This window comes from Mustela nigripes, chromosome 9, assembly GCF_022355385.1.
Source record: "Mustela nigripes isolate SB6536 chromosome 9, MUSNIG.SB6536, whole genome shotgun sequence".
Taxonomy (NCBI): domain Eukaryota; kingdom Metazoa; phylum Chordata; class Mammalia; order Carnivora; family Mustelidae; genus Mustela; species Mustela nigripes.
In genome coordinates, this window is record NC_081565.1 from 9,823,701 (window position 1) to 9,837,260 (window position 13,560).

The window sequence follows — 13,560 nt, forward strand, 5'->3', positions numbered from 1 at the left end:
TGTCAAGAAAGTAAGGGAAATCTTCAGGTCATTCACCCTGTGACCAGTGCTGGGACACCCTTGTAGGAGGGTGGTTAGTTCTGGTGATGTAAGAGAACGATTCTGGATTTCTTCAGAAAGAGGAAAATTGAAACTCGAAGGAAGAGGGGATTTACAAGGATTGGTAAGAAAAAAGTTAGCCCTTTGTTTCCTAAAACACCACGGACTTCATAAGACAGTGGTCATTGTATTAATGGCTAATTGAGGTTATTGAGATAAAGTGGGGCCAAATTCTGGACAAAACAAGAACATGAAAGAAGAAAGTAAAGAACTAAACCATACCAATAACATCCATTTATCGTCCAGAAGAAGCTTAGAGTCAGTAAAGTTTGCTTATTAAAATATTAACAAAAATAGGGGCACCTGGGAGGCTCAGTGGGTTAAAGCCTCTGCCTTCAGCTCAGGTCATGATCTCAGGGCCCTGGGATCGAGCCCTGCATCGAGCCTGCTTCCCCCGCTCTCTCTCTCTGCCTAGCTCTCTGCCTACTTGTGATCTCTCTCTCTGTCAAATAAATAATCTTTTTTAAAAAATTCAAAAGATAAAAAAATTAACAAAAATATTTTAAGAACATAAAGAAAATGTGTAACTTCAAAACAGGTAGAGGGGAGGAAAGTGAAAACTAAAATTATGATGTATGATCTTTACAACAAATGTAGGAAAGGAATACACACTAAAATATAATTAGCACAAAAATCTAAAGTAGAAATAAATACAAGTACATTGGTAATCATAGTAAATGAAAGTGATCTAAACTTCCTAATAAAAGTCAGAGATTATCAGTATGCCTTTTAAAGGAAAATCCAATAATATAGTGTTTATAAGAGATCCTCCAAAGATACAAGGTACAGGAAAAGATAAAATAGATAGCCGAGGGAAGAAATGCCACTATATTTAAGGCAGGGAGCATTATTTTTTTTTTTTTTTAATAAAGATTTTTATTTATTTATTTATTTGCCAGAGATAGAGGGAGAGAGAGCGCGAGAGAGCACAGGCAGACAAAGAGTCAGGCAGAGGCAGAGTGAGAAGCAGGCTCCCTTGCTGAGCAAGGAGCCCGATGTGGGACTCGATCCCAGGACCCTAGGATCATGACCTGAGCCAAAGGCAGCTGCTCAACCAACTGAGCCACCCAGGCGTCCCAAGGCAGGGAGCATTATTAAAGATAGAGGTTTACTTCATACTGGTACAAGGAACAACTAAAAAAAAAAAATTCCAAACTTGTATATGCCCAATAATGTAATATTAGAGTAAAGCAAAAAGTGGCATATTTTATGGAAGAAATTGATAAATGATCCAATCAGTATACAAGAAGATTTTTCATATACTATATTTAATCATTTATCAAGAAAACAAAAAACTGAGGTTTGAATAACATAATTAAAAACTTGTTCTAATGTGCTTAAAATTGCCAACAATGTGCAAATGCACATAATTTTCAAGCTTAAATGAAACTTTTGTGAAATTGACTTAAACCTGACATAAAACACGTTTCAATGATTTTCAAGTGTAGGATGTCTAACCATGGTCCAGTGCCATTAAAAATTAAGAATGACAACATAATTTTAAAAAAATCAATAAATATATCAATTAGTAGACACCTTTCTAAATACCTCATGGGTCAAAGAGGAATTTTTACAAATTTTATCATGGAAAGTGTCCAGCATATACAAAATATGCTGTTGTAAGATTATTACAATTGTAACGGCGGCTGTGGAAATCGGAAATACCGAGTTTGAATTGATAAGGGATGAGTATAAAGGGTCAAGTGTGAAGAGGTACAATATTGATGGTCAATAGCCTTTGATCATTTACTTGTAGCAACCACTAAAGTAAGGAAAGAGGTGTTTAAGTAGGAAATTGACAGACGACATAAAATAGAGCACTAAAATATATGTGATGAACTGGAAAGAAAGCAAGAAAGGAGCACTAGAAAACAAATACAGGACGGGCAAATAGAAAACAGACAGCCCAGTGGGAGATGCAAACCCAGCCAAAGTAACAGATAAAATGTAAACGGTCCAACTTCCTGAGTCTGTGAGGCAGAGATTGTCTGGATAAAAAAAGCTAACTAAATGTGGTCTACAATATACCAGTTAACATGAAAAGACACAGGTACTTGAAAGGCGAAGATACAAGAAGATATGGCATACAAGCAGTAAGCATAAGAAAACTGGGTTTGATTACATTAATACCAGAAAATAAGATTTCAAAACAAAAAATGTTCTTCCTGGAATTGTGTGTCTTCTACCACAACATCACTCTCGCTAGGAACCCTCCTCTATGGGCTCAGATAGTATCCTTTAGTCCTCCTGTTGTTGTATGTATTCTGTCATTGTGTTTATCTGTGTCCACTATGTTATAGGTAACTTCCTGTCTCTGAGATTTGTGAAGAGGGGGCTGGGTCTGTAGTTGTTTGTTTTAATCATTCTTCTAGCAGAGTGCCTGAGGCATCTAAGGCCCCCCTTGGGTATTTGTTCAATGTATGAATATGTGAATAAACGTAATGAGTCTACGAGTAAGAAACGTGTTTACATACGACTAGAGGGTATGTGCCGAAATAGTTGTAACTGTGCAAAATAATATCTGAAGAGTTTAAAAGCTGCCAGAGAGCTGGAAAAATCAAAGAGCATGTTTTCTTTTTTGAGTCTAATGAGTTAACTTCCTCTTTGCCGTAGACCTGAGTTGGTCGTTAAGAAGCTACGATACTATGCAAGGTTTATTGTAGTTTGTCTTCTGCTCAACAAAATGGATGTTGTGAAGGATTTGGTGAAGGTGAGTGTGCTTTAAAATTGTTAAAATCCTAGGCTGTAATTGTGTATGGATAATTTTGTTTCTCAAAAATAGACTCAGGGTAGGGCGCCTGGGTGGCTCAGTGGGTTAAGCCGCTTCCTTCGGCTCAGGTCATGATCTCAGGGTCCTGGGATCGAGTCCTGCATCGGGCTCTCTGCTCAGCAGGGAGCCTGCTTTCTCCTCTCTCTCTCTCTGCCTGTCTCTCTGCCTACTTGTAATCTCTCTCTGTCAAATAAATAAATAAATCTTAAAAAAAAAAATAGACTCAGGGTAAAAAATAATTTTAATATATGTAAAACATTACAGCATTCAAAGCATAGTAGCTTTGGACAAGGGCAGTGCTAAAAGGATTTTCCTGCTCTGTCATATTTCTGATACACACTAGCCTGAGACATTTCTCTTAATTCCTTGCTTTTGTCCCTTAAGCATGTTTCACATTTCACTACCCATCAATGGATGGTCAAGAAATGCAAACCAAAGGTAAAATACTTGGTTTAAGAGAAAATAATTGAAAGGTTAGGTCAAGAGTAAGCATATACTGTTTTACAAAGGTATTTTGAATGAGTTTGGGTCTCCCATCCTTTTGCTCTGTCTGCCTCACTCCCCTTCATTAGCTGAGGTAATTAGGAGGTAACCGTACCCGGAATTCACTCCCTATCTGTAGTTACTGCATACCCCATTCTGGTTGCACTCTGTATTCAGTCAGTCCTTCCAGTGGTGTGCTTCCTAATATTTGGTACTCAACTAGAACATGCTAGTTTTTTGTGGTGTGTGTGTGTGTGTGTGTGTGTGTGTGTGTGTGTTTTATTTGAACGAGAGAGAGAAAGAGTACAAGTAGGGGAAGGGGCGAAGGGATGGGGACCTGAGCAGGAACCCCCGCGTCCCCATGCAGGGCTTGATCCCAGGAACTGAAGGTCATGACCTGAATCAAAGGCAGACGCATAACCCATTGAGCCACCCAGGCGCCCCAGAACATGTTAGTTTTGCCAGGTCCTTCTGTCTTCTTCCATCTCTAGTTGCTAATAAGACTCTTCCCAAAACACACTATGATATAAATCCAATGAAAATCATCTAGACGGTCTTCATTTTTTTCCAAATATTAAAAATTGGGGGTTTTATCTCTAAGAATCTTCTTTTAAATAAATTAAGTGCTGATGTAGCATTGATTAAATATGAGTTACTCTCTATCTCTATGAAGATCTTACTAGAATGTATTATTCTGGAGTCTTAAAGCAAAATAAAGCAGTATTCGTTGTTTTTGGCTATAATTGGGACTATTATATTGGGACTTTTTGGCTATAGATGGGACTATATGTTGATAATAATCAAGCTTCTTAACTATATCAATTTCTGTAAAGAATATGGTATAATATAGCAACCTATTTTTATGTGTATTTTTCCTATAATCATTTTTCTTTGTGATATTTTAAAATTAGGAATTATCAGATGAAATTGAAGACTATACTCACCGCTTTAATACAGAAGATCAAGTGGAGTGGAACCTGGTGCTTCAAGAAGTAGCAGCTTTCATTGAGGTCAGCTTTTGACAAGGATGATTGTGTAATCACGGATAATATGCATTTTTATTGTGTGTATATATCACACAATATGTACTGACATTGTGTCTTGTCCATCAACTACTTACTACTTTTTTTCTCCAGGCGGACCCTGTGATGGTACTGAATGATGACAATACCATTGTTATCACATCTAATCGCCTCGCTGAAACAGGAGCCCCGTTGCTGGAACAGGGCATGATTGTGGGACAGTTGTCTCTGGCTGACGCACTCATTATTGGTAATTGCAATAACCAGGTAAAGAATGGTGAAGGAATTATACTAAAAATTCACTTCGGGGCGCCTGGGTGGCTCAGTGGGTTAAGCCGCTGCCTTCGGCTCAGGTCATGATCTCAGGGTCCTGGGATCGAGTCCCGCATCGGGCTCTCTGCTCAGCAGGGAGTCTGCTTCCTCCTCTCTCTCTCTGCCTGCCTCTCTGCCTACTTGTGATTTCTCTCTGTCGAATAAATAAATAAAAAAATCTTAAAAAAAAAAAAAAATTCACTTCGAAAAATAATGCTTTCCTATTATTAAAGAATTATAGATTTTTATTACACAATGACTTTCCTTGTAAATATCCTAAATCCATTTGTGAGAAAATGGTTAATTCAATTATGCCATGTCCGTATGGACTGTATTACAGACATTTGCAGGTTTAGGATTTTTCATTGCAGAGATAGATACACTCATGATATGGTAAGTGAAAATAAAGTTGGAATAGAGCTGTGTAAACAGAATTATTTCATGTATGTTAAAATGTCTGTATGCATGTATGTACAGGCAAAAAGACTAGGAGGAAATTTACCAATATCCTAAAAGGTTTATCTCTGCGTAACAGAATGATAGGTGATTTATTTTCTGCTGTTTTAAAGCTTAAGTTTATTTAAAAATTTTTTAAAGATTTATTCATTTATTTTGAGAGAGAGAGTATAGTATGTGTGAGCAAGCAGGAGGGGCAGAGGGAGAGGAGAGAGAGGATCTCCAGCAGACTCCTCCCCACAGAGTGCAGAGCCCCCACACAGGGCTCAAGCCCACGACCCTGAAATCACAACGTGGCCTGAAACCAAGAGTCAGATGTTTAACCAACTGAGCCTCCCAGGCACCCCTATTTTCTTCTTTATAACTTTCTAAATCCCTATATTACTTTTACAGTCAGGCAAAGGGAGGAAGAATTATTTTTAAGTATATTCATCACAGCCAATATAAAATATTTTTTCATGACAGAATAGTTCCATGATGGTAAGGATTTAATGTACTAGAAATGTAAATTTACTGGAAATTATGGGATATCAGAAATGGGTCCCGTGAATACCTTTTTCTGTATGCATTATTTACACAAGTTTAAATATTGCATCCTTCCTGCACACCTTTCATTTTTGTTATTGGTAACTTTTTCTAGTATTTCTCCAATTTTGGCTTTAAAAGCTATTAATTTGCAGGATGCTTGGGTGGCTCAGTTGGTTAAGCGGCCGCCTTCAGCTCAAGTCATGATCCCGGGGTCCGAGGATCGAGTCCCGTATCAGGTTCCCTGCTCAGCAGGAAGTCTGCTTCTCTCTCTGCCTGCTCTGCCTCCTGTTCCCCCTGCTTGTGCTCTCTGTCTCTGACAAATAAATAAATAAAATCTTTTTTAAAAAAGCAATTAATTTGCAAATTTAATTTAAATTTTAAAATTGCTTGCTTATGGTCAGAAGACATTAACAGTGTCTCCAGTAGAGACATACAGATGGCCAACAGACACGTGAAAGGGTGCTCAACATCACTCATCATCCAGGAAATGTAAATCAAAACCAAAATGGGGTATTCCTCCCTTCACATCAGTCAGAATGGCTAAATTAAAAAAATTCAAGAATCAACAAATGTTGGGAAGGATGTGGAGGAAAAGGAACCCTCTTGCACTGTTGGTGGGAATGCAAACTGGTACAGCCACTGTGGAAAACAGTGTGGAGGTTCCTCAAAAAGTTAAAAATACAGAACTACCCTATGATCTAGTAATTGCCCTACTGGGTATTTATCTCAAAAATACAAAAACACATATTCTGAGGGATACATGCACCCCTATGTTTGCTGTAGGATTATTTCTAGCCAAACTGTGGAAGCGGCCCAAGTGTGCATTGATAGATGAATGGATAAAGAAGAGGTTCTCTCTCTCTCTCTGTGTGTCTGTATAATGGAATATTAGTCAGCCTTAAAAACAATGAAATCTTGCCATTTGCAACAACATGGGTAGAGCTAGAGAGTATAATGCTAAGCAAAGTAGGTCAGAGGAGGACAAATACCATAGGATTTCACTTATATGTAGAATTTAAGTAACAAATGAGCAGAGGGAAAAGAGAGACAGACAAACCAAGAAACACACTGTTAACTGTAGAGAAAAACTGATGGTTACCCGAGGAGAGATAGGTGGGCGGACGGGTGATATAGGTGGTAGGGATGAAAGAGTACACTTGGCATGATTTAAAAAAAAATTTTTTTTTTAAACAACACATTGCCTCCCTGAAGTTCTATAGAAGTTTTATTCAAAACAGAGAGGGCTGTACCCTTAAACATCATATAGAGCCAAAATGTATTGACGAGGTTTTGAAATATGGGCCATAGCCATTTTCTAACAGTCTGTTTTGCCAAAAGTTAGCATGTTTTGAAGGACCTAATGTAGGTCTTTTTATTTAGATGACTGCTTTTCATGTTTCTGAAAATACCTGAGGAAGTTGATGGATTGGCAGAAATATAAATAAATGGAGAGATACGTGGTAACGCAAATAAACAAAATGTTAATGGTATAGGATCTAGATGATGCGCTCTGGGTATTACTGTACAATTCGTTTAGTTTTCTGTTTTTGGAAATGTTTTATAGTAATACACTGGGGAATAAAATTACCCGATGTCATCAATTACGCATGAATGTCTGGGGTACTATGTGGTCGGAGGCTTCTGGGTCTATGTTGCATTCATGGTCAGGTTTGTTTTCCTTGCAGGTTAAGTTTAGTGAACTAACTGTGGACATGTTCCGGATGTTACAAGCCCTGGAAAGGGAGCCAATGAACTTAGCCTCCCAGATGAATAAACCAGGAATGCAGGTGATCTTCTCTCTACATTTGCAATCTTGGTAACACTGTTTCTGCCTCTGCTCCTTAGGGAATGCTGTTAACTCAACAAATGCTGTGCATGTAAATAGAGAATTCTCTTGAGATACAGGAGAGATAAGCACAATAATAGTAACGTGGAGTAAAAAATAAAAAATAAAAGCTATTTGATGAAGAGGATCATAAAAAAAGACATTGATAATTCATCAGTCAAATACAGTTCGTATGTGTCTTGTTTTCTGTGTGTAAATATAGGAATCGGCTGATAAGCCTACCAGACGAGAAAACCCCCACAAGTATCTGCTCTACAAACCAACCTTCAGTCAACTATACACATTCTTAGCAGCATCTTTTAAGGTATATATGATCCAATACTCTTTGCTATATGAGAAAAGTGTGCCCTGAGTAGAATCTGAGAGTCACTCTTTCCTTTGAATCTTTGAGTCAAGAATTTTGATGAAATAAGAAATTAAAAACTGCATTCAGAATATCTGATCACATTTATTTGGAACAGAAATTGCTTATGATGTTTTGACTCTTCCTTAACCGTTAACTGACTAATCATCATTCTCCTTTCTCCAGGTTTTATTACTAAAGTACTTTGGGCATAATGGTCAGATTGCACAGGCATGTTGTGTGTTCAGGGAGCTCTGGGGAGCACTGTGGCCATCTGAAGGTCTGAAAGAACTGTGAGAAGTAGGGGATTCCTGCCAGCGCTTATGCAGAGAAAGCCATGGGCAGGAGTTGGTCTTTTAGACCTATGGCCAGGATCCTTACTTCTCCATTTCAAGGTTTGCAGAGACCATTCTCTAAATGACAAGGTTTTCAAAGCAGAGAATGAATTCAAGACTTTGGGCAATAATAATAGATTATAGATTTGTAATGATTCTTTGTTGCCTGAGCAGTTATGAGTTGGAACCTGCAAGAGTGGTTGAACTCCTGGAGAAGATGGCATTACTTTGAATTAGGTTCTTATTGCCCCTTTAACTTGATGAGGGGTTCAATGAGGGGTCAGGATGTTCAATGAAACCGTTTGTTGTTTGGTGTATGTGATTTTCTTTAATTGCAGGAGCTGCCCGCCAATAGTGTGCTTCTGATTTACCTGTCAGCCACTGGCGTCTTCCCCACAGGTCGTGCTGATAGTGAAGGTACAATAAAGGAATGCTCCCTGTTGTGAGCAGGGCTTGAATTCTCTTTATTTTCTACAAGACGATGGCCCATAGCCCACAGACCATCCCAAGCTTTCCAGAGAGGCTTCCATATTTGAAACCTGGTCCCTTTGTTGAATTGGCAGTCTTGTAGATACCCCTGTCTGCTTTATTTAAGTTGCAATATTATACTTTGAAGTCAACAGATCACCAGCAAATTCGTATACTAAATGCATGCCTCATTATCAAGTTTGCCAAAGGCACATATATATTTAAATATATATGGAATAACCAAGCCTCCTGTTCTGCTTCACATCACTGAGTTTTTCTGGGCCTTTAGGGCAAAGGGGAATCTGGTCAGCGGCTTCATTGTGGCTAAAAGTCTTGGTAGAAATTAATGCACTCTTGTAACTGTGAAAGTTCAAGTCCTTGTCATGATTTTGTTTTCTGTCCTTTTTTTGGTTTTTATGGATTCAACCTGAAGAATATTGGGATGCTGTTTCAGAATCAAAACTATCCAGAATATATGAGTACAGAATATAAGAAATTGAGCAGAATAGATGAGTAACATGGATATAAATTAGGAAATTAAGTCTTTGGACAAAAAAAAATTTTTTTTCTTAAAGTTCTTAACATTTTCCTCTTCATCTGTTTGTTGAAATTTGCATTCCTTTATACAGTGCATGTCCCTGCCATCTTCCTTGCATGACTTATAGGTCCTCTTAAAGTGTTAAAATGAAAAAGAAGCAAAATGAATCTCAGAGTCTTTTCATTGCAGTGATTCTTAAGGAATAAAACGTAACAGTGTTAAAAGTGACACGATCATAAATTGCTTTAAATTTTTTGGTAATGAAGTTAGTAATTTTATTTTTAAATAATTATTTCCTTGTTTTTAAACATGTACTGTTGAATCTGCGCCCCCATTTTGACATACTGATCTTATTTAACTTTTTCAAAGTATAATAGGTACTAACTAAATGGCCCTTTGAGAGAGATGATTCCTAACATCCCACAGTTAACAGTTCCATTTAGATAAGAGTTCAACTAAGCAATGTGACCAGTAGGAAAGGCTAACTTCAAAACCGAAAGTACAGTGCTGACATAATAGAGACAATAACAGATGTTTTTCACACACTGAAATTTGGCATTTCTTTTCTAAAAATGAAGTTTTTGCAATGAGAATTTTCAAGTCCCCCTCAAAATTTTCCCTAAATTTTATAATTAGTGGCTCACTTAGAATTACATTTAAGAAATTCTTAGGACTTAATTCTGCAACTTTCTTTCTTAGATAATTTGATTGAATTTGAGAGATAATTTTGCTTGAAATATAAAGATCATTTTGAACATCCCAGATCTCCATCCCTTTTACTATCCAGAAAAATGGGGTGCAGTAGATTCTTGTCTTGTTTCTCATTTTATTCTGTTTGAAGAACTGAGGAATGATTAAATGATTTTTTAAAATGTTGAAACAGGCAACATGCTGAAATCATTTAAATACTGCATTAAACTAGAATGTTAAATTTTAAAGTGGTTAAAATATTTTGTAATTGTCTTCCATTTGTATCAGTAAGAGAGTCATATGAGCGTCAGATCAGTATCATTCTCCATCTGAAGTCTAGGATTCTTCCCTTTGTTTTTATAGGTCCTTATGATTTTGGAGGGGTACTTACTAATAGTAACCGAGATATTATAAATGGAGATGCCATCCACAAACGAAATCAGTCCCACAAGGAAATGCACTGGTATGTATTCTGGTGTCTCTCCCCGTTATAAAAATTATAGTTCTGTCTTAGAAAATACTAAGTAAATTGGGGAGTTTTTTCTAGTACTGGAAATACTCCCTCAGGCTACTATTAAGAACACTTATTTGGGTTCCAGCAATATTTCAGGCTCTGAGTGTCCTAGGAAATTAGAATTTTTGGCTGATACTCATTTTTAAAATTTTCATTGAGTATTATATGTCAAGTCCTGTTCAGTCATTGGGAATATGTCAGTGAGCAGAATTACATTCAAGTTGAAAGAAGCTGTAAATGTATGCATAAATAGTATGTACATAAATAGTATGTCAGGACATGATACATGTTAACATTAACACAAGCTTTTTTTTTTTTTTTTAAGTTTATTTGAGAGAGAGAGTGAGCCAGAGAGAACTTGAGTGGGGGAGGGGTCGAGGAAGAGGGAGATGCAGACTCCCAGCTGAGCAGGGAACCCGTCTCGGGACTGGATCCCAGGATTCCAGGATCATGACCAGAGCTGAAGGCAGACCCTTAACCAACTGAGCCACCGAGGCGCCCCCAATACAAGCTTTTTAAAAAAAAATTTTTTTTCCTTTAATTTATTTAACAGACAGAGATCACAAGTAGGCGGAGAGGCAGGCAGAGAGAGTTGGGGGGGAAGCAGGCTCCCTGCTCAGCAGAGAGCCCGATGTGGGGCTCGATCCCAGGACCCTGGGACCATGACCTGAGCCGAAGGCAGAGGCTTAACCCACTGAGCCACCCAGGCGCCCCCAATACAAGCTTTTTAAAATAAGGTTCTTTTGGTTTGATATAGTATAAATGAACTTAGTTGTATCATTTCAAGTAAATTTCATCCATGAAAGTTTGCTGTTTTTCTAAATACTGCACATTCATTACTTGGGCCAGTATTGGCTCCAGACTCTCTCCAGGTGAGGGATAGCCGTCTGGTTATAAAGGAGACTGGACTTGTAGGAAACTGCATTTCTAATCGCACTTTACAGAAAAATGTTAACTGTTCATATTGAAGAATGAGGGAAGAAGGGCAGAAAGGGAGGTGTTTCAAATTATGTGTATAATAGCTAACAGTCCTCCAAGTCATACATTGGTGCTGTCATTGACCTTGGTCATAAATGATTTATATTTGAAAAACTTATATTTGAAACCCATTGAGGTTCGACAATGATGCTCATTGACACACCATTTTATTTATATTCACATTTATATTAAGATTTTATACATATGTTGTCTGGTAGGCCATGAGAAAGAGGATACACACCAAAATTGTGACCTTGTTTAGTAGCGGTTCTCAAATGTTTGTTATTGGACTTCAGACCTTGGGGACAGTGGGTCTTCTGTGGGCCAGTGAATCTGTATGTTTAACAAGCACCCCAGCTGATCCTGGTGCAAAATATCCAGAGGAATCATAATGGATAGTGAAAGGGGAGCCTCTACTTAGTATCTGTAATATTAAATTGTAGCATGATGTATTAAGAATCTTTAAAATAAATGAAGATTTTTAAAAGACTCACTGCAGTACAAATCTGATTGTGTTAGCACATCATGATTTCAGAACATTTTCTTAGAAGGAGTTTTTTTTTTTTTTTAAATTTTATTTATTTATTTTACAGAGAGAGATCACTAGTAGGCAGAGAGGCAGGCAGAGAGAAAGGGGGAAGCAGGCTCCCTGCTGAGCAGAGAGCCCGATGCAGGGCTCGATGCCAGGACTCTGAGATCATGACCTGAGCTGAAGGCAGAGGCTTTAACCCACTGAGCCATCCAGGTGCCCCAGAAGGAACTTTTTTTAAACAAGCACCTACATGCTGACTTGTGAGCTTTTCATGTTTTATGTTTAGTCCATCATTAAATCTGTAGATTTCTCTTTAGCTTGAATGTGCCTGAATAATTGTTCTCTCTGAATATTTTTCCATCTAAACTGCTAACTTGTCTCTTCCAGTCGATATAGACATGTTTCGCCTTTTGCCAAATTAATCTTTGTTTCTTGCTCTAAGCTGTGTTGAAAAAGAGATGGGAGCAGACCAAACTGAGGAGTAAGATTTCTGAGACTTGGCCGGTGCAGCTGCACAGTTAATCGTTGTTACCGTTGCTGTTTCCCTAGCCTTCATCCCGGAGACCTCTACCCTTTCACGAGGAAGCCCCTGTTTATTATAGTGGATTCGTCCAACAGTGTCGCATACAAGGTGAGTTCTACGTGCAGCATTGTGTGTGTTAGACCTTGTGGCACTATCCCAAGGTAAGCAGTCTTAACCCCAGCCTTTTTATTTTGTGTTATTCTTCAAACATTTTACGCAGTTTGTATTTAGTGTTTCTTTTCTTTTGAGGTTGTGCATGCTAGTCAGGATCTGGTGCTATGAATAGAGACAAGAAGAAAACGCATGAATGGACACTCAGTGGAAAATAATAAATTCTCCTGCAGGAAAAAAAAATTCAAGATTTCCAAGATCTCTGGTGGGAGGTTTATTTTTGTTATATAACCCAGAGTAATTTACTTCTGTAGAGGTAGGAGGATACAGGCAAATTTTATTTTCTAGTTTTCAAACTTTTCCCCTTTTATATGCCGAGTTGCTGGAGTTTACATGGAATTTCAATCCCATTTTATACTGTTACAGTCCAAATATCAACATAAATGGTTTTAGATGCACTTAACTTTTTAAAAAAATTTGTGACAGTAAGTAAAAAAAGATGGCCCTGAAGGCTGAAATAAGTAACAGGGATTTAAAGTGAAAAGACTTTGTTTTATATTTTGCTATTGAAGCAGTGGTTTTTCGATGACTGTGTAAAAACCGCCCGTAGTGCAGTTAGAATTCAAACTACAATAATTTATGGAAAAATGAAAACAGAATCTTTGTATGTGTTTGGAATATTTCATTAGTTGGCAATATGCTCAAAAATATGCTAGGAACACAGATCTGCCAATTAAAACTATTTCTGTTGTGGGTGTTCATATAATTAGACGGAGAAGCAAATATTAGTAGACTTATTTCAGGAGAACAATGGAAATACATGTCTACTAGCCAAGAGATGATCCCAAGCATATGGTTGCCATCCAATTTTTGTGTTTTAGAGGTAGTATCTGAATTTCCAGGGCATCCAACCCACTCTAAATTTTTCGCACATATCCTGCTACCCGTTCTGTCAAGTTTGACATTACAACTTTTGATTTTAGGAAAATTACCTGTATACTTTTGTAAATCG

The 13,560-nt window shown here is 37.7% G+C and overlaps 1 protein-coding gene across 1 annotated transcript in view; it reads left to right on the plus strand.

Moving 5' to 3' along the window:
- Positions 1-13,560, plus strand: part of SCAI (suppressor of cancer cell invasion) — a 143,146-nt gene that overhangs the window by 94,587 nt on the left and 34,999 nt on the right. Inside the window, exons 7-14 of the mRNA XM_059410824.1 lie at positions 2,713-2,809; positions 4,264-4,362; positions 4,489-4,641; positions 7,356-7,457; positions 7,719-7,820; positions 8,533-8,611; positions 10,254-10,353; positions 12,464-12,545. Of these exons, the coding sequence (XP_059266807.1) occupies positions 2,713-2,809; positions 4,264-4,362; positions 4,489-4,641; positions 7,356-7,457; positions 7,719-7,820; positions 8,533-8,611; positions 10,254-10,353; positions 12,464-12,545 (814 nt within the window). The remainder of the gene's footprint in view (positions 1-2,712; positions 2,810-4,263; positions 4,363-4,488; positions 4,642-7,355; positions 7,458-7,718; positions 7,821-8,532; positions 8,612-10,253; positions 10,354-12,463; positions 12,546-13,560) is intronic.